General features: G+C 38.9%; 1 protein-coding gene and 1 pseudogene across 2 annotated transcripts in view; one reads left to right on the forward strand and one right to left on the reverse strand.

The window, feature by feature from the left end:
• CASR (calcium sensing receptor) overlaps positions 1-21,972 on the reverse strand; it is a 152,882-nt gene that overhangs the window by 29,140 nt on the left and 101,770 nt on the right. The window contains exon 5 of one of the 2 annotated variants that reach the window (XM_072613823.1): positions 4,918-5,148. The exons of the other annotated variant lie outside the window; for it this stretch is intronic. Coding sequence (XP_072469924.1) covers positions 4,918-5,148 — 231 coding nt within the window. The remainder of the gene's footprint in view (positions 1-4,917; positions 5,149-21,972) is intronic. 2 annotated transcript variants of the gene reach the window in all.
• On the forward strand, positions 1,863-2,719 carry LOC140506544 (cyclin-G1 pseudogene; annotated as a pseudogene).

Consider the following 21,972-nt stretch of genomic DNA (forward strand, 5'->3'; position numbering starts at 1 on the left):
ACCCTGGGAAGAATAGAGAACATTATCTGTGGTTCAGTGGCCTTTGCCTTCTAAAGGTAATAAATTCCACCAAATGTAGGAAAGAGGCCCTGGACCCTGGGCTTCTGGGATCTCTCTTCATGTTTTAAACCACAACCTTTCCAGTGAGCTCTGCAAGTGGAGGGAGATCAGTGATGGAGGGAAAGTGAACTTAGCATAGTCATATAATAAGCTGGAGAGGGGGACTTACATAGCAAGTGCAAATATTTACTGATGTCCTCATATACTAAGGCCTGAAGGAAGATACAAGGGCAAATAGGATCCTCTCCTTGCACACAAGGAATCTGTGCTAAGTTATTGGGATTAGATAAAGAGAACACACCAAGTAGTGTTGGCATAATGTTTGCCAAATCAGTGAGGAGGGTTGTGTGTGTGTTCATCCTTCGTTGCCAAAGAAGACCATGCCATCAGAGAAATGATGACATGACTTGTACTTAACTTTGTTTTGAGTGAGGGAGGGTTGTGCAGGTCACCCGCCTCTCTTGTCCTCCAGAGCCATCTGAATCCAGTAACCACATATTCACCAGGATGACTGGAGATGACCCAGGATGAGGCAATTGGGCTTAAGTGACTTGCCCAAGGTCACACAGCTAGTGAGTGTTAAGTGTCTGAAGTGAGATTTGAATTTGGGTCCTCCTGACTCCTGCACTGGTGCTCTATCCACTGTACCACCAGTGAGGAGGAGGTGGTGTAAGGTTGAAAGAGGGGTACTCTGGGTATTATGACTACACTGGAGAAGCTAGCTAGCCAACTTCTCTAAGATGACATTATCTACCTTGAAAGAATAACATCTCAAGTGTCATTGGTCATAAAAGTGCTAAAGGAAGAAATGTAGGCTCATCCATTCCTCCCCTACCCAATTTTATCCTGGGCCATTTCCAGTCATCCTGATGAATATTTGGCCATTGGTCCCAGTTGCTCTGGAGGAGAAAGTGAGACTGATGACCTTGCACAGTCCTCCCTCACTCAAATCAAAGTCAATTGCCAGTCATGTCATCATCTCCCTAATGTCATGGTCCTCTTCAAGAATGAAGGACAAACACAACAACAACCCCCATTCCAATTCACAGAAAAAAAAGACAGAGGCAAAAGCAGTAGGGAATAGGGTAAGATACCCATGAGAGACCTATCTCTATATCTTAGGCATCTTACCTGTAAATTTCTGTTGTTGTTATTTAGTCATTTCAGAATATTTGTAACCCCATTTAGGGTTTGTTACTAAAGATACTGGAATGGTTTGCCATTTTCTTCTCAACCTCATTTTACAGATGAAGAAACTGAGGCAAACTGGGTTAAGTGACTAGCCTAGGGTTACACCGCTAGTTAGTGTCTGAGGACAGATTTGAATGCATGAAGATGAGTCTTCCTGACTTCAAGCCCAGAGTTCTATCCACTGTACCACCTAGTTACCCCTAAAGCCACCTTGTAAAACAACGGAAGCTATCTACTTCACATAACTATAATATGGAGTGCACTTGTAAATATTATTAGTATTATTATTATTATTAGAAAACTTCATCAGAAATCCACTGAAAAAAAAAATTTAATGCCTCCCCTTCCCCCCTTCCATACCCTTCTTCACTTTCAGGGGATGACTAGAAAAGAACTAGAGACAGGCCTCAGCGCTACCGCGGCCTGGGACTGGTATCCTTCTCAGCTCGTTGGAGTCACTGCCCTGTAAGTCCCCTCTATCATCTCCCCCCTCAGGCCCCTCTCCTCTCCCTTCTATAGTTCCTGCATCGTCCAGGACATTTTGACTAATTTTTCAAGATGAGGAGAGGACAGGCCTCTGGCGGGCAGGCCTGCTACCGAGGAAGGGCTGCCACGAGGAACTCAAGATGATAGAGGCACTGGTAGCAACTGAAGCTCAGAAGCTGCAGTACCAGCTGAATGTTCTATTGGAACAGGAGTCCAGATGTCAGTCAAAGGTCTGTGGCTTGAGACTAGTTGAATCTGCTCACAGACCTTCGGATGACAGCAAGACTGAGGGGCTTCTGAAGTGAAAGACCTTCTTAGCCTAACTAGTTCTTTGGCTTTGACACAGAGACTTTCTGTAGCTGTGAATTTACCGGACGGATTTCTATCCAAAATGAAGGTACAGCCCAAACATCTTGGATGTGTGGGATTAAGTTGCTTCTATCTGGCTGTGAAATCGACAGAGGAGGGGAGAAATGTCCCATTAGCCACTGATTTGATACGAATAAGCCAATACAAATTCATCATTTCTGACCTGATGAGAACGGAAAAGATTGTGTTAGAGAAGGTGTGTTGGAAAGTCAAAGCTACTACTGCCTTTCAGTTTCTACAGCTCTATGATTCACTCATTCATGAAAACTTTTCATTTGAAAGGAGAAAGAACCTGAGTTTTGAAAGACTGAAAGCTCAGCTTAAGGCATGCCAGTGTAGGATTATGTTTTCTAAAGAAAATCCTTCTGTATTGGCATTGTCTATAACTGCACTGCAGATTCAAGCACAGAAATTTATAGAATTGATGGAAGGAGTAGAATGTCTTCAGAAACATTCCAAGATAAATTGCAGAGATCTGACCTTCTGGCAGGAACTTGTAGTAAAGCGCCTAACTGAATACTCATCAAACAAGTGTTCTAAACCAAATGTTCAGAAGTTGAAGTGGATTGTGTCTGGGCGTAGTTGAAGCATAGTTATTACAAAATCGCTCATCTTAATAATCCTATTATGATCCCTGAAACTGGACCTTAATAGGATTGTTATGGTGAAGAAATTTCACAGCTTTGAGGACTTACTTCACATCAGAATTGTGAACTCCAGTATCAGAATGGATTTATGCTGTGAAGCCTGACACGTAGCAATCAGGTTAGCATTGATCTTTTCAGACTTGAGGGGAAAACAGGCTATAGTTGGAAACTGATTATGTGTGCTGCAGTTGGAAATGTGTTCAGGACTAAATTATGATCTTCTTTTGAAGCATGTTTATAAAAACTAAAATTCAAATGTGAAACCCTAATGTAGAATTAGGATGGGAGACTTATACTGTGAATGAACAGTTAATATTGGTCCAATCTAGTAGTATCTGGATCAGTATACTGATAACAAGTAGTATTGATGGCAAGGTGTGATTGATTTTAACTTATGTTATTTGAATTGTGATGCAAGTTCATATCAAAACAGATCAACTTAGGAAAAATGCACTTTAGTATAGTCAAGGTTACTAGTCTTTGAGGCAGTATAAACAATCTTGTTAAAGCCTTACACAACTAGATAATCCAATAATTCTAAAGATTTATTTTCTTTTGGCATATATTTTCATTTAAATTTGATTATAAAATTCTATTGAAGTTGTAGATAGACATGTTAAATTTAAGTGATCTTCAACATTATCCTAGGGAACAAGTGATACGGTATGCAAAGTTTTATACAGAATGATTTTTACCTCAATATCTAGCCCCTTAAAAAAAATTAATTTCTCTTATTCAAGCAAATGTTATAGTGTGTCAATCTGAAACCTTAGCTGTGCTCTTCTAACATAATATATGCTAATGATAACAATCTAGAGCTTTTAAATAAGGATTATGGTTGGATCCTTAGTATCGAGCTTCGTATTTAAAGCAGTTCGTATGTGGTATGTTATGGTCACAATGCTCCTGTAAAAATTCAACTTAGACTACAGTGAGTTGTCTATCCAGATTCAAGTATGCAGCAATTTAATTGAATTAATTATGTGGCAGGAGGAGCACTTAAGGCTAGTTGTAGGTTAATGAATCTAAATTGATATACTAGTGTTGGGAAAGCATATAGTTAACAGTGAAGTATATAGCTTAACCTCCACAATAGCTCTAACTAGTTCAAATTTCCCTTTGACAACATCATGTTGTGGGGAGAAAACTTCCCTTTTAAAGATAAGCCAAAGAACCACAGTATGTCTCTTATGTCTTATGCTTTATTTTGTAAAGCATTTTGCAGATGCACTCTTCAGTTACTCCTAAACACCTGATCCATTGAAGAATTTCTTTTCTAATTCATCAGTGCAAGCTTAAGGTGGCTGAAGTAACCTAACAAAGTACCATTATGTTCTGGTTCTAAGAAAGTGACCTTTCAATAAAATTATTGAAATGTAAAAAAAAAAAAAAAACCAAAACTGGAGACATCCAAGAAAGGAGATAAAATACTGAGATTTGAAGAGTCTTTTCTTTCTTTCCTTCCTTCCCTCCCCTCCTTGCACCCCTCCACCTCACGCCCCCGCCCCAATCATCATTACACAATTTGTTCAGTGGTTTGGAATTGCTCAGGAATGGGGATGGGGGGGGGATAAAAGAGAAGGGATGATAAATGAGAACAGAGGCCAGTACAGCTGGTTTTTTGTTGCTATTTAATTTTTTTTTTTTTTTTTTTTTGGCAAGCTGGGAAATTTGGGCTGAGGGATTTTTTTATCTTCCATAATTTTTTATTAATATCTTTTGTTTTTACATTGAGGGTTTTCTTAATAATAATCTAGAATATCTATCTCAGAGGATTGCTATTAGGACCCAATGAAATAACACATGTAAAACACTTTGCAAATTTTAAAGTATTTTAAAAATGTCAGCTATTACCATTATTTATACTGCTGGGAGTTTCCATAACTCTGAGGAAAGTGCTTCATACTTCAAAAATGATATAGTGGGACTCCTGGAAAAGTAGAATTTGATTTCATCTCCCTTCTCCATGTAAGCTTTATTCTTGTGAATGATTGTCATGATTCCACTGCAGCTAAATTTTTTCTGGCAAAGAAGCTATCTAGTTAGACAGTGCTAGGCATTTGTTTCTGAGCTAACATTTCCCCAAAGTAATCATCCATCTTGCCCATGCACTATTTGCTGTTGTCAGTAGACCACTCGTGGCTTTCTTATATTCGGTACATACCTCCCTGGAGAATCCACTCCACAGAATTTTCTCCTCATTGATGAAAAGTCGTTCGCCCTTCTTGGCATAAACATTGTAATGCCCAACCTCCTTAAAGACGATGGAGCCATCCTCTGGGGAGAGGTGCCAGTTGATGATTGAATAGTTGCCCACCAGGTCCCCAAACTCATCAAAATCCACCTGCTCACCCATATTGTTGGTGAAGTTTAAGTGCCGCAGGTGTTTCAAAACCTAAAGCAGGGCAGAAAAGGACAACTTGAGTATAAATGTCATCGTCCAGTCATTCCAAAGAAGGACTTCTTTTGGTAAACCCTTGAGATTTGGAGTTAGGGAGTCATCCTTTCAAGGTCATAAAAGGACCTCTATCTCAGCTCCTGTGAGCCACTAGGCTTGGCCAAACTAAGAATTCTTCCATCGTGGGCATGATCAAGAAGGGAGCATCATTATTTTCTGCTCTCAGTCCCATCAAGAGATGCATATTAGAGGAGGAGATCAGAACTTGTGGCTAGTGCCACTGTTGACATCTTTTTGAGAAGCAGTATGATACAATGGAAAGAGTATTAGATTTGGAGTGAGAAGTCTTCAAATCTAATCCTGGTTTTACCATTTTCAGCCTGTGTTACCTTGGAAAAATCCATCTCTATAGTCCCTTCCCAGATCTAACTATATGATCTTATAATCTTTGATTTCAATAAATGCATAGATTTAGAGCTGGAATGCATCTTAAAACTCATTTAGTTTAACCCTTTAATTTTTATAGGCCCAGAGAGGTTAAGTGAATTGTCTAAAGTCACACAGTTAGTGAGTGACAGAGCTGAAATTTGAACCTAAGTCCTCTGATTCCAGGTTAAGTGTGGTGTGGATCTGCACTATTATCAGTATCTTGCCCTTAACTTCTAGGCACTCACCAAGGTGTTGATGGCAGTGATGGCCAATGCTATTCTAACTACTGTGTAAAGAGGATATGGGATTTGGAGTCCAAAGTTCTGAGTTTGAATCCTCTCTCTGTCACTCACCAGCTGTGGGACTTGTAAGCCAATCACTTTCTCTTTCTTCGCTTCAGTTTCCCTCTCTAAAATGAGGATATTGGCAAAAAGTTATAAAACTTTGCATAAACGTTGATCCAGCAATATAACTATCAGGTCTATATACCAAAGAGATCAAAGAAAGAGGAAAAGAACGCGTATATACAAAAAACATTATAAGAGCTTTTGGGGATGACAGAGCTGAAAATCAAGTGTCTATTAATTGAAGAAAGATGGAACAAGTTCTGGTAGATGAATGTGATGGAATACTATGGTGTTATAAAAAATGAGGAAGGGGTTGGTTTCAGAAAAACTTGAGAAGCTTTATATGACCTATCTTGGAAGGCAAACAATTTATAGAATAATACTGATCTTGCAATAAATGAATAGCTTTCAATTACTTAAGAACTCTGATCAACAAAATGAGCAACCATGATTTCAGAGGACTGATGATGAAGCATACAACCTATCTCCCAACAGGGAGAGGATGGCCCAAAATGTGCAGAAGGAGACACGTTTTTGAATGTGACTAACACAATTTAATTTTAATTTTTTTGACCATGCATATTTTAAGAAGGGTTTTTTTGCCAGGGGGTATTAAGGAAGAGGGAAAGAAAATGAATGCTTTTTTTATTACAAAATGAATACATTGCACTAGATGATCTCTTAGGTCCTTTCATCTCTAAATCCTATGATCCTCTGGTAAAGGCAGGGCAGTGGACGCAACATTAATTTATCTCACTTCAGTCAATGACCAGCATTTATTTATTGGTTGTTCATTGCACATCAATATAGTACTAAAGATTATAGGGATATTTAAGAAAGGGTACTGACTGCACAGTACAGAGGAAAAAAACACTAGACTTTGAATCAGAAAATCTGTGTTTGACAGTCCTGCCTCCATCACATACAAAGTACGTGACTGGGCAAAAATCACTTAATATCTCTGAGGCACAACTTCAGGCAATGTCAGGTTGACTGCTTTTCGAGGTCTTGTTTGATCACTGATCTTGGTTGTGCAATCCTCCCTTCTCTCCTCCCATGTGCTTTCCAAACCCTTTCCTTCTGCATCCTCCCAACCCCAAACCAGCTCCTGCTGGAAGGTGGGTTGGGTGAGGAAAATGAACCAGCAGAAAGAGAGCTCCCTCCTCTGGCTTGATGTGGGAAGATGATCCTGAGATTGCTTGACTGGTAAACCAGGGGGATGCTGTTAAGTGACACTTTGCCTAGATTTCAGCAAGCATTGAACAAAATCTCTCTTGCAATCCTTGAGCAAAAGGAGAAATATGGGCTAGACTTTCATGTGAAGCTAGGTGAGTCTATGACTGGTTTGATATCAACTTAAAAGGTCTTTAATAATCAATCAACATTTATTAAGCACCTATCCTGTATCAGGTACTGTGTTAATTACTGGGGATGCTAAAGGAGGCAAAAGATAGTCTCATCCCTTATGAAGTTCATAATGGAAGAGGTAACATGGAAACAAATGCATACACAAAAGCTATATACGTAACAAACAGGAAATAATTAACATAGGGAAGGCATTAGAATCCAGAGGTGTTGGGAAAGTCTTCCTGTAAAAGATGCGGTTTAGAGGAGAATCCCAGGAACTTGACCTTGCCCTGCCCTGTTTAAAATTTTTATCAATGACTTAAATGAAGGTATAGATGACATGTATATCAGCTTTTCATCTGACATAAAACTGGGAGAGATAGTTAATGTATTGGATCCAAAAAGATCATGAGAGACTAGAGCATTGGGTTGAATCTAAACAAGATGAAATGCATCAGAGCTCAATGAGAAGTCTTAACCTTGGCTCAAAAAATTTTCAAGGTGGGGGTAGGATAGCTGGATAATTTGTTCAGAAAAAAATGGGGTTTTAGTGCATTGTAAGCTGAGTATGAGTCAACAGTGCGGTGTGTCAGTCAGAAAAGAAAGCTAATACAATCTTAGGCTACGTTTTGGAGAGACCTACTGAGCAGAGAGAGGGAAATGATATTCTTGCTGCTCTCTGCCTTGGTCAGACCATATGTGGAGTAGTATATTCAGTTGTGGGTAGATACTTTACAAAGATTATTCATATTCTGGAGAGCATCTGATATTCCATAAAAAGATAGGTTGGAGGAATGGGGAAATATTTAGCCTGTAGAAAAGATGACTGAGGAGAAGGGAAGAAGATGGTAGCTGTCTTTTATCTCCAGCACCTAGCATAAATTAGGTTCTTAAGAAATGCTTGTTGGATTCAAGAACTGCCTCATGGAAATGGGGTTAGGTTCCATTCATGTGGAATTAAAGGACAAAATCAAAAATAAATAGCAGTAGCCAAAAAGGCAGATTTTAGGTGGATATAAGAAAAATCTTTCTAACACAGATATCTCAAAGTGAAGTGTGCTGCATCAGGAAGTAATAGTAGTGGTGGTAGTAGTAGTAGTAGTAGTAGTAGTAGTAGTAGTAGTAGTAGTAGTAGAAGTAGTAGCAGTAGTAGTAGAAGTAGTAGTAGTAGTAGTGGTAGTAGTGGTAGTAGTGGTAGTAGTAGTAGTAGTAGTAGTAGTAGTGGTGGTGGTGGTAGTAGTGGTAGCAATAGTGGTGGTAGTAGTAGTAGTAGTAGTAGTAGCAGTAGGGGGATGATAATATTAATGATAACAATAATAATGATAAAACACTACAACCGAAGTTTATGTAGTATTTTAAAGCTCACAAATTGCTTTCCAGACGTATCTCATTAGAACCTCATAATGACCTTATCGGGTACATACTTGTAGCCATTATTATAGCCATTTTATAGCTGAACAAATCGAGCTTCAGAAAACTTCTCATAGTCACATAGCTAAGAAGGATTAGGGGTAGCATCTGAACCCATATCTTCCTGATTCCAAGTCTAGTACTCCATCCACATACATCTAGAGTAGATTCTCCTCAGCAGAGATCTTTGAGCAAAGGCTGGATGACCACTTGTCAGGGATGGTATAGATGGATTCTTGTGTCCAAATACTCTCCTTAGTGCTACAGAAATGACACATAACATATTGAGGACTGATAGCAAGAATGACCTTACATAAAAGTCCCTTTTGATCTGAGGCAGGTGATGCAGTGTGTAGCATGTTAGACTTGGGAGTCAGGAAGACCTGAGTTCAAATCTTGCTTCAGATACTTATTAGCTGTGTGACCCTGGACAAGTCACTTGGCTTTTGTCTGTCTCAGTTTCCTCAATTTTAAAATGGGGATAATAATAGGATCTACCTCACAGGGTTGTTGTGACAACCAATAAAACAGTCAGTCAACAAGCATTTCTTAAGTTTACTATTGTCAGGCACTGTGCTAAGCTCTGGGGATACAAGAAGAGGCAAAAGATAACCCTTGCCCTGGAGAAACTCACAATCTACCAAGTGAGATAATTAATTAATCAATCAATCAAAAAATTTATTAAGTGCCTGCTGTGTGCCAGGCACTATATTAAACTAGAGCTACAAGAGACAAAAGACAGTCCCTGTCGTCAAGGAGCTTACGATCTAGTGACGGAAACAACATACAAACAAATATATACAAAAGGAGCTAAATGCAGGATAAATAGAAAATAATTAATCAAGAGAAAGAACTAAAATTAAGAGAGGTTGGAGAAGACTTTCTTTGCAAACCTTCAAGTTCAATCTAAATGCAAGCTATTTGTATTATCTGGAATGTTAAAGTAATAAAGTAATTAATAATAAAGTAATAACTTACATTTATAGAACACTTTAAGCTTATCAAAGTCCTTTATCTCATTTGATCCTCAAAACAACCCTGAGAGGTAGATATCACAAATATTACTACGCAGATAAGGAAATTGAGGCCTAGGGAAATTAAGTGCCTTTCCCAAGGATATGCAGGTGGTAAAGACCAGAGATGGGATTTGAATTCAGGTCCTCTGTCTCTAGGGACTGTGTTCTTTATGTTAAAATTTTAAGATGGAGGTCATGTAATGTGATAAAATGTGATTGTTGGGAGTCCCTTTAAATCTACAAGGAAAAAATATTTAGTTATCAATGCTAAGAAATTCAAATGAGAAAACCAAAAATTGATAGGCATTTACAGTAGATATTGATCAGGTGTTTTCTCGGTCCTGTCTGACTTTTCCTGGCCCCCATTTGGGGTTTTCTTGGCAGAGATACTTCTCCAGCTCATTTCACAGATGAGGAAACTGAAGCAAACAGGGTTAAGTGACTTACCTAGGATCACACAACTAGTAAGTGTGTGGCCAGATTTGAACTCAGAAAGAGGAGTCTTCCTGATTCCAGGCTCTGTGCTTTATCCACTTTGCCACCTAGCTACAGATAGTACTTTAAGAACAATGTGAAATCTGGGAGTGGGGAGGCAAGAGCAGAAGAAAATGAGAGGTATTACCTGGTGAGACAGGTCAGGTAACCTAGTTTGATGCAGTATAAGGTGAAAGTCATGGGTTTGATCACACATCATGTGGCTGGTGCCACACAGGGAAAGGAAAATGCACACAGACGTCCCACAGTCATAGCTTATACTCTATTGAACTGTGAGTAGTGTGGTTTTGGTCCTGACTTTGCTACCAACTTGCTGTATGACCTTGAGCAAGTCTTACTTCTCTTCGCCTCAGTCTCATTATCTGTGAAATGAAGGAGTTGGCTTTAGAGTTGATTCTAAGATCTTTTTCAGTCCAGGCTTTTGCAGAGTCTATGAGCTTAAGGGGAGAACGCCCAGGCTACAAGTCAATTGAAGAAACATTTATTGAGTATTATGTGCGAGATGCAGTATGAGGCACTTGATACAAAAACAAAAAAGAAAAGAAAAAATCCCTGCCAGACTGGAGCTTACAGACATGTGTGCTGTAGCCTACAAGTGTGTGTGTCACATACCATGTACATAGATCTGAATATGTAACCTGGGCAGCAGTAGCCTTTGTTACTGTCTTCCTGCCAAAGAGAACCACAGCAGAGGAAGCAGCCTGCAGGTAATGCCTAATTACAATGAAACTCAAAGTAATTTTAAGGAGAAAATCCTAACAAAGTGGACAAGAAGAGGGGGTGATGGGGAAAGGCCTCAGGTAGGAAATGGAACTTGAAGGAAACAAGGCATTCTGAGAGGTAGAAGTCAGCAGAATGTTTTTTCTTCTTTCATTTACAAATTGTTTGCCTTGGCAAACAGCACCAAGTTATTACAGAGAAAAGTGTTTATGGAGGGATGTGAACACATTGTTGATTTAAAGAATATTTTAATGGTTCGGTGCTTTTCAGTTGTTAAAGGAAATTGTTTATTTTGTATTTCAATTTTCTTTGTACTAATAAAAAGGTGTTACAGCGTGATCACCCGCTTCTTCCCTCTTTCTTTATACTGCCCCTCCCCTACAAAGTCTATCTATAAATTTATGGAGCTCCTGAAAGCTTGAGAACAGTCTTTAAGCTGACATCTCATTACAGAATCCTAGGCATTAGAGAATGTCTAGTACATTGCCGTTACTGGACAATCAAGAAAAATGAAACCCACAGAAGGAAGTGACTTGCCCAAGGTTACTCAGCTAATAAGTATATAGACAAAACAGGTTTTGAATCTGGGCTCCCCAACTCCAAATTCAGTTCAGCGATTACTTTCAATGCTTGGCTTTGGATATTTGGATGATTCTTAGGGGAAGCCATCAAAGTCAGTGGAGATTGGAAGGGAAGGAAAAGAAGGTATCTGAGAACTAAAGAAGAGGTGAAGGAAATGGGGAAGCAGGATAGTTTTCCAATCTTTCTGTTTCTTTCTTCTCTCCACCCTCCATCCTTTCATCATTTTCCCCAACATGGAATACCTACCTCCTTCCTCCTCCCTATCTATTCAAACTCTCCCTCATCCCCCAATCCTCCAAGGCTTAGCTCAGGTCTCACCACTCTTCTCCATGATCCCTCTCCTCCCTCCAGTGCTTGGCACATATCACTTGTTTAATAAAGGTTTTACATGAATTCATTTGCTCTTTTCTGAACTCCTACTGCTCTTATCATTGGCATCATATTACTCAGCCCTTACTTGACTGCTCTCTCATTTATTATTGTCGTTCAGTCATGTCTGACTCTTCATGACTCCATTTGGGGTCAGATGCTCCAGATACTGGAATGTTTTGCTATTTCCTTTTTCAGTTCATTTTACAGATGAGAAAACTGAGGCAAACAAGGTTAAATGACTTGTCCAGGGTCAAGAAGCTAGTAAATGTCTGAGGTTGGGTTTCTGACTGCAGGTTGTGTGTTTGTCCTCTGTTCTTGAAGAGGACCATGACATCAAGGAGATGGTGACATGGCTTGCAGTTGACTTTGATTTGAGTGAGGGAGGGCTGTGAAAGGTCACCAATCTCCCTTTCTCCTCCAGAGCCATCTGGGGCCAGTGGCCCGATATTCCTCAGGATGACTGGAGATGGCCCAGGATGCAATGGGAGACCCTAGCCCTTTTCTTCTGACTCCACACCCAGCGCTGTATCCACTATGGTGTTTGGCTGCTCTTTGACTTTGGATGACTTTGAATTAAGTCATTCAAATTCTCAGTGAGATACAGTGGAAAGAGTCCTGAGTCAGGAGTCAAGAGGACTAGGTTGGTTGGAGCCTGAACTTTGCCATTTTCTACCTGTGTGACCTCAGACAAGTCACTTGAGTTCTTTAGGATTCAGTTCCTTCATCTGTAATAAGAGAGCATTGAAGAAAATGACCTCCAAGGTCCTTTCCACATCTAAATATAAGATCTTACTCTAGCTTCTCTCTCCAAGTAGATTATAAAATAAAGAGATAAAAGGGGATATTTGTAAAAAGTGTTGAATACGGTGACTGGCACACAGTAGACACTATATATACGCTTATTCCCTTCCCCACTAAAAGGCAGAACCTTGTCTCCTATTTCTGGGCTCTTCTCCTCACTGCAGTATCCAGTGCAGTTAGGTTCTCATCAAAAATTTAGTAGTCCAGGTAAGAGGAGCTGACGGATAATCAGCAGGCCAGCAGCAAAGAAGAGACTTAGTTTCTACTACTCAGTGCCTTGGAATCCCCAGACGTGTGCTGCAACCAGTTTGAACCGGTTCAAGAGAGCTGATTCTTAAATCTTTAGTGTGTGCATTTGTTTATACTCTAATGCCACAGTGTAATAAGGCTGTTGGTGATTTCTAGACTTGGGGAAATTATAAAGAAAATTTATAAGAAAATTTAAAAGAAAATTATAAAGAAAAGATAATTCAGGTTAACTTAAAAGGGTGTATTATATACTTTTCTTTGAGAGTTGATTGTTAAACATTTACCAGCACACCACTGGTTATAATACCTTTAAGATAACACTGTCTTTGAATAATTAGTAGGCCTGCCCCATAAAACATAATTCAATCAGCTCAGTTCAATTCCACCATTATTAAGTACCTATCATTTATTAGGCTAAGCACTAAGAATTTGAAAATGAAAAATGGCAGTTACTGGCTTTACAGACTATAGAATTTAATTTCTTTTTAAAATTTTTAAAATTTATTTTATTTTTAATTTATGGAATAAAGCAAGCATTTCCATAACATAGTATAATAAAAAAGATGATTTGCACATGAAACTGCACATCTCTTCCATATAACTTGTTATTCCTTTTAAATATAAAGTTATCATGTAAACATTATCAGGACACATTTTTTAAATGCTAGCTGCTAGCACAGTGGATAGAAAGCTGCGCCTGGAGTCAGGAAGACCTGAATTCCAATCCTGCCTCCCACTGTCCAGAGCAACCTGATTCCCATTCTCCTCCTTCCCCATATATTCAAGCTCCCTAGGATATTGGCCAAACTAAAAGAAGACAATCCAAATATTTTCTAAGTAAAAAGGCAAACCCTGGTTTGAGGGACTTTTTAAAGACACCACAAATATTTTTATAGGAATGCTTCCTGTTTTAATGATGAGAGAGAGCACAGTGTCAGCCTGTTTGAAACAGCTCAGGGGAGCTGAGTGTTAAATTTTCACTACAAGCATTTACAAATCGGAAATCTGGCAAATGCTACAAATCAGGACTTGATTAATTATTGTTAATTGTCTAGATTTAAGAAAGTGATGGATACAATATTAATAATGAAGATTAAAATTCAAAAATATGTATATATCACCCCCATCCCAGAGTTGGTTGTTAAACATACACCAACACAACTCTAGAAAGGCAACATAGTAAAGAGTCAAGATAGGGCTAGCTTTGGTATCAACAAGACCTGTATTCAAGTCTTCCTGCATTTCACTTATACTAATTGTGTGGCCATGGGTGAGTCACTTAAACTCTCAGTGTCCAAGGCAACTCCCTAAGTCTGCAAGTTACAGATGAGTTGCTGATTCCCATCAGTGGAGAGAGTTTATACATAGAGTTCACTAAACTGAGGAAATCATAGTTCTGAATCAAAAACAAAATGTAAAAACGGGGAAAAGGACCTACATGTGCAAAAATATTTATAGCAACTCTTTTTGTGGTAATAAAATATTGGAACTTTAGGGGATGCCCATCAACTGGGGAATGACTGAACAAGTGATGGCATATGAATGTACTGGAATAATTGTGCAATAAGAAATGATGAGCAGGCAGATTTCAGAAAAACCTGACAAGCCTTGTAAAAATTTATGCAAAAGCTGAAATGAGCAGTACTAGGGAAACATTGTATACAGTTACAGCAACATTGTGGGATGACTAACTATGAATGACTTAGCTCCTCTCAGCAACACAATGGTCCATGACAATTACAAAGAACTCACAATGGAAAATGATATCCATATCCAAATAAAGAGCTGATGGACTCTGAATGCATATCGAATCATAATTTTTTCACTCACTTTTTTTTTCTCATTTTCTCATTCTGTTTCTTTCTGGTCTTTCTTCTTGCGAAACCGTGACTAATATGGAAATATGTTTTACATGATTGCACACATATAACCGATATCAAATTCCTCCCATTTTAGAAAGAGGGGAGGGCAAGGGAGAGATAAACTAGAATTCAAAATCTTGTAAAAATGAAGCTAAAATTGCCTTTACGTATAATTGGGAAAAATAAAATACCACTGCGTAAAAAATAAAATATAATAATTTTAAAAGGAAAAATATAACCCTCCCCCCAAAATAATTAGAATAGGATTAAATTTCAAAGCTCGTCACATCTTTCTGTCCTTCTAGGCATGATTTCTCAGCTGTACAGGTCTGGAACCCCAGCAGTCAGCTTATTTAAGGAAATACTGATTCAAATGAAACTTGCTGTCCACCTCCTAACAAAGTAGATGGACTTAGGGTGTGGATGGAGACATCTCTGTTTGAATGTTGTCCAATGTGGGAATTTATTTCAGTCAACCATGCCTATTTATTACAAGGGTTTTGCTTTTCATTACAGAGCGAGAAGACTGAAGGGAAAGGTAAATTTTCATTAACTTAAAAAATTAAATTTGAAAATGAAAAAAGTTGATTTGTGCTCAAAGTCACACAAAGCTGGGTATTATCAGAGGGATAATTCATTTATTGCAAATTTAAGTGCTGAGGGAACCAGCATATTTGTGTCCTTGAGTCTGAATCAATACTGTTTAGAGATTATACAGAACCCTAGCTGATCAAAAGGGAGACAGATGGTCTTACAGGACATTCTTATCAAACTTTCGTCATCTAGTAAGTGACTTGCCTCCATGACAGGTTTACCTAGGCAAGACAGCTGGGTACTATACCACCCAGCTAGGTCAGCCTTTTCTCTAGTCTATGTATGGGATATCTTGTGAATAAATTTCAGTCTAAATCTTTTTTTCAGTATTCAATATTACAATATCTAAGTGGTATAAATGGACAGAGTGCTGGACTTGGAGGGAGGAAGCCCTGAGTTCACATCCTGTTTCTAACACTATCTAGCTTGTGACTCTGAGGAAGTCACTTGACATCTCAGCCTTGGTTTCTCAGTGAAAAAAAGGGGACTTTGTTATGAGGATTAAATGAGACAATATGTGTGAAATACTTTGCAAACCTTAAAGTGCTGTGCAAATGTTACTGATTATCATTATTCCAAAGAACTCTCTCATTATTTCTGGTTACATCCTCCTTATCTCACCCACATTCCAAAACCTTGTAATACATACATACATATACACATATATGCATGTGCATGTATGTGTGTGTGCACATGTGTGTATGTGTACATATAGTATATATTACATAGGATGTGCATGTGTATACATGTATACATCGTATATGTACATATACTGTGTATATATATTATATACTATATATAGTATATATGTATATTTGTATATAGTGTGGGTATATGTATCTATAGTATATATTATATAGTGTGTATATGTATATATATAATATAGTGTCTATGTGCATGTGTATATATAGTATATATGTTATATATGTATATATGTGTGTATATGTATATATGTTATATGGTATATGTATGTGTATATATGGTATATGTCATATAGTGTGTATATATGTGCATATATGTGTGTATATGGTATATAGTGTGTATGTGTGTACACACATATGTACATATATACTCACACATACATAGACTAATTTTATTTTGAAGGCTGCTCTAGTTATTTATGGGAAGACCTACGGTCCATGCTGAAGGTACTGTGAATTTCTGCTCCCATGGATCCAAGAGCTGTCCTTTCTTTCATCTTTGCCTGTCTGTCACTTTCAGGATGCTAATTACCATTGCCCAGAATCATCTACAAGCTTCCGTTTGTTCTTCATTCCCCATAGCACCTAGCCAAATCTTCTGAATGCAGTAGGGACTTGAAAACTGGCTAAATAACCTGCCTACAGATGCTTTAGCAAGAGCTGTCTACCAGCGCAATACTTCCCCAAAGTATAACCCTAAACACTTGACAAAAGTCATTACAATTTTCTAATTAAGCTTCAGTCTGCTTGATTTACACAGAAGTATAAGGAGAGCAATGACTTTTGGTGCCAGGAGAAAGACAAGATAGTCATTGGCTCCTTTCCCATCCCTTTCCCTAGTTCCCCTGCCAAATTTTAAAGCAAAGGTCCCTAAACGTAAAGCTTATAAAGAGAAGTAGTAAGAAATGAACCAGGGAAAAAGCAGATGGACCTTTACCTTAGGAGGAATTTTTTATTTTGACGGTGGTAAGGAGGATAGATTAGAGAGGGGAGAAATGCATCAGTTGAGAGAGTCACTATATTGATGAAATCACAGATCTTTGATGTATTGTTAATTGCATCTCTCATATACATTTTTTCTATCCTTCTTCCATGCCACTCATCCCTCATCTTCCTTGAAGATGTAGTCACAGAGAACTCATATATGTAGACATACATGTATACACATATGTAGAACCTTGCACTTAACAAATTTCCCCATAACATGCGAGGTAGATAGGACAAATATTCACGACCTCCATTTTATAGGTGAGGAAATGGATCCTCATGGAAGTGAAAAGACTTTTGCCTAGCCCAAGCACACTCAGTAAATGTCAGAGCTAGAACTCAAACCTAGGCCTTTTGATGAGAATTCAGACTTATTACTGCCATAATACCTCATTTATTGTCCTTCCTGAGTTTACCAGGCATCAATTATATAAAATTCCTTTTTGGTTGCCTAGTATAGCAGCTCACCCATGATACTATTTAGGCATCTAACTTTAGCAAAGAAGCATTTTGTTTTAAATGTACACAGATTTGGGTTAAGAGCGTTTGTCCCTTCACATACTTATTTTTTAAAATTGCAACAACTTTTCCAGGTTTTTAAACCAAAATCTCTCCTTGTATAATCTGATCCCAGATAAGGAGGAACTGAAGGAACTAAGAATGTTTAGCCTAGAGAAGACTTGGGGGTGGGGTGGGATGTGTTTGTTATTTTCAAGAATTTGAAGGACTCTCAAGTGGAAGACTGTTCGATTTGTTCTAGTTGGCCCTGAACTATAAGCAATGGATAGAAGTTACAGAGACAAATTTCAGGTGGATGCAAGGAAAAACTTTCTAACAGAGGTTTCTGGAAGTGGAATGGACTGCCTTGGGAGATCTTCAAACAGACTAATGACCATAAGTTGAGTATCTTACAGGTGGAATTCTCATTCAGGTATGGATTTGAGGATATGGCTACTGTGGACCCTTTTCAATGCTAAGATTCAGTGATCCTGTGATTGGTTAAAATTCAGTCAAAGGTACAACAGTCCAGGAGGGTTTGTACATGGTGGTTCTCCTCCTCAAGTCAGGTTTCCTGGCCAAATCTCACCACTGGAAAAAATGAAGGTTTGTCTCAAATCAAACTCCATTCAATTAATATGCCTCAGTCAGTTATCAAGATAATACAAAAGGTAATCAACCACAGGTCTGGGAATTGGGATGGTGGGAGTAGGGATTGGAATGGGAGAGGCTCCATTTTTTTTTAATATTATTCATTTAAATCAATAGTGTCAAACAAATAGAATTGGATCCCTGTGGATACAAATTGACTCAGAAAACCACAAATTAACATCCATGTTGTATTTTTATTTTGTTAAATATTTCCCAATTATAGTTGAATCTGGTGCAGGCTCCACTCAGGAGTTTTGCAGGCTGACAGTTTGACATCTCTGATTTAAACCTATTTATTTTTTCAAAATGTATTTTGAATGTAGTCCAAACCCCCTTCAAACATGCATCACCTGAAAGTTATTTCAGGTATGAGGCATACTTGGATCAACTGAAAACCACAGCTCATTCACCCTGTCATTTCTCTTTTGATAGACCATCTAGGCCTAGGGTATTTGTTAGTTCAAAGCCAAAGGCACTTAATTAAACAGCATAGCAAGACAAATAACTGGGAAAATTCCCCATACACATTGAGGTACACTCTGGCACAAATTCTCACAGCTCCAGTGGTGAGGCCTGACACGTAGAACGCCCTTAATAAATACTTGTTGACTCTCTGCCTCCAACACTTCTGCCTGCTGCAGTCTCCGCTTTGCTTTGAGCACCTGATGTCTATCTTTCATTGGGCTGTTTCCTCTATCACACTTAACTGCTGATTCTCTGCAATGTGGCTCTTGATTGCCATCTTCTGGCAGCTGCTAGGTGACCTTTTTTCCCAACAAAGGAAAAATGCTCTTCTCAGAGTTTTTCTTAGCTCTTTTTTTGTGAGCCAAAGGCCCAACCCCCTCAAGTCACCCAGCAAAAGCCCTAGGTTAAGCATGTCCTTCAAACTCCTTTTATGTATCAACAGCTTCCCTCTGAATGCAGTTCATTATTTGAGTTAGCATAAGTATAATCTACTATTCTTAGGATCAAGTGCTAGAGTCAGAAGTGACTTTCTAGGCTTCATGTTAAAGATAAGGGAACTGAGGCTCATAAAGATTAAATGACATACAAAGTCACAGAAGTGAGCACCAAAAGCAGGATTTGAACCTAAGACCTTGGACTCCAGGCTCAGTGCTCCTTCCCTTGTATTACATTGCCTCATGCTCCATCTCAAGAGGCTGGGTCTGTGCATACAGTTCCACAGCAAGTGAATTGCTACCTGTTCCCTCAATACAACATTTGCTTCCATGCATTCTCTTCTACCCCACAAGCACACAATGAATATTCCTTCCCCCTTCCCCATCTTTGCTTCTCAGAATATTAATTTTCCTTCAAGGCTCAACCCATTGCCACCTCCTCTTAAAACTTTCCCTGATCCCCTTCCTTTTCCACTAAGTGGTTAGTGCTCCCTCTCTTTATCAAATGACTCTGCATTATGTTTATTTGTGTGTGATTGGACAAACTATTCTGAGTCTCAGTTTTCTCATCTGTAAAATGGATGAAAGGATCATAGATGATCTTGAAGGTCTCTTTCAGGTCTAAGTCCTTTGATCTCTCTATACCTCGTGAATTTCTGCAGCCAAAAATTTCACTGCCTGGTGGTCAGACTTTTGGTGCTAATATTCTCCAAATGTAGCTCAGGAGGGCTCATTGGTGGGCCCTACACAAAGCCTTCCCCTGTCTAGAAGTACCTACCAAAGGGCCTCAAAGGGGAAGTCTTATAAGAAAAAGGAAGAGCCATGGTGTGGGAATCTAAAAGACTTTTCTGGTTCTCAGGGGCTAGCCTTGGGATAGTCTGTCTCTGCTCCTATTACCCCTTCTTCAATGGCATCTGTGCCCTGCTTTTCTAAAACCACTGATATTTGGCATCTTCTATGCCTGGAATCTTCCCTGCTAGAAGATTCAACCTTGCTAATTGGAGGCAAAGGCAAATGCAAAATCGTCCCTGTTCTCAGGAAGCTTACATTGTGCCACTGGAGGATACCATGAGTACACAAATAAGCACAGTTTGGGTTAGTTTGAGGAAGGCCAGGAAGAATGACAGGGAAAGTTTCATGGAGGACATGGTAACTCAACTGGCCTCCAGGTCACATGTGATCTTTTAGGTCCTCGGATGCGGCCTTTTGACTGAGTCTAAGTTTTACAGAACAAATCATTTATTAAGGGGATTTGTTCTATGAAGTTTGACTTCAGTCAAAGGACTGCACTTGAGGACCTAGAAAGCCTCATATAGCCTTGAGGCTGCAGGTTCCCCATCCCTGGTCTAGATGGTTGCTAGATGACTGTGCCCTAAGTATTGGGAATATAGTGAGCTGTGCCTGAATGAGGCCCTGCCACTTCTATAAAACCTCTGGCTCTCACTCACTTTACTGAAGTGCCCTGTTGTGTGGGATGGGACTCAGATATCTTTACATTTAAATTGGAGGAGTGATGACAGTCATTGCAACCTTTGTGCCAGATCCTGAGATTTTTTTTTTTTTTCAGTAAGACTGATCCCGTTACTTCTCCTACCTTTCCCTGGAGATGATCTTGCCTGAGCCTTGACTTTTGATCCTTGCCCTTGGCCCTGACTGGTTTGCAAAATTTTCCTGCTCCATCTGGGGAACTAGTTGCAGCTTTGTCGCTGGCTGCTATGATCCTTTGCCACGGACACCTCTTCATGCCATGTTAGATCTTATGTAAATTAAATTTGCCTGTAATAAAGGCCTAATGCTTTTAGCATCACTGGCTTGTCTGCCTTTCCTGTGAAAACCACGGCAAACCAAATCCCATCATAGCAGATGGGGAGAAATGGAATCTCTGTGGGTAGAAATTCCATACTCGCATAAGAAAAAGATTAGCAACATTAATGTATGATAAATCATCTAACAAAGGGTGATGAGACTATGAAATGCTAAATGCAGTTGGGGAAGAGGCAATCTTGGATTTAGGTAATTATAATAGGGGACTTTAATTGCTGTAAAAATAAATTGGCTGAATGCCTCATTGGGAAATGAGGTAGAAATCAGGTTTTAAGACAGAAGAAAGGATTATTTCTTAGAATGATCTAATTTGAGCTAGCAAGCTCAATTAAGGAGCCAGTAATATACTGTTAATGGAGCTGTGAAGTGGTCCAGATGTCCTGGGAAGCAATTCATATTTATGCTAAAGAAAAGTTATTAAAATGTTCCCATCCTATGTTACCACTAAAACTCTCCCCCTCAAGAAGGTCAAAGACAGAGAAAAAAGAAAAGGTCTCATCTAAAACAAAATATCCACCACTCTCCCATGCTGTGTTATCTTTCCCTACTATGTAAGTTCCTTAAGGGAAGGGACTGTGTTTGCTTTTCTATTTGTGTCTCCCTACTTCATATATTCATTCATTAAGGGTAGTACTGGTGGCAACAAAGAATTGTAGACAAAGTAGGTACCCCTTAATTAGGGACATTGATAAATTGTTCGTATATATAATGGAATATTTAATGGTTTATGGAATTCTACTGCACAGTCAGAAATGATGAAGGATTTGGAGAAGCATGAGAAGACGTGAACTGATTTAGAGATATCAGGAAAAATGATACGCACCGTTATAACAATGGAAATGGAAATTATAAACAATTGAAATTATTTGTAACTTTGTAATTCTAATGTCCGAGCCTGACCCGGGAGGAGAGAGGAGAAAATGGCATTCGTTCCCTTCATTGAAGAGGTGGGAGACTATGGATCTATCAAACATGGTCAAGGCACTGGCTAGTTTTGCTGAACTTTTCTTTAAAAAAAAAAAACTGTCATAAGGGAT

Source organism: Notamacropus eugenii, chromosome 5, assembly GCF_028372415.1.
Source record: "Notamacropus eugenii isolate mMacEug1 chromosome 5, mMacEug1.pri_v2, whole genome shotgun sequence".
NCBI classification, from domain to species: Eukaryota; Metazoa; Chordata; class Mammalia; order Diprotodontia; family Macropodidae; genus Notamacropus; species Notamacropus eugenii.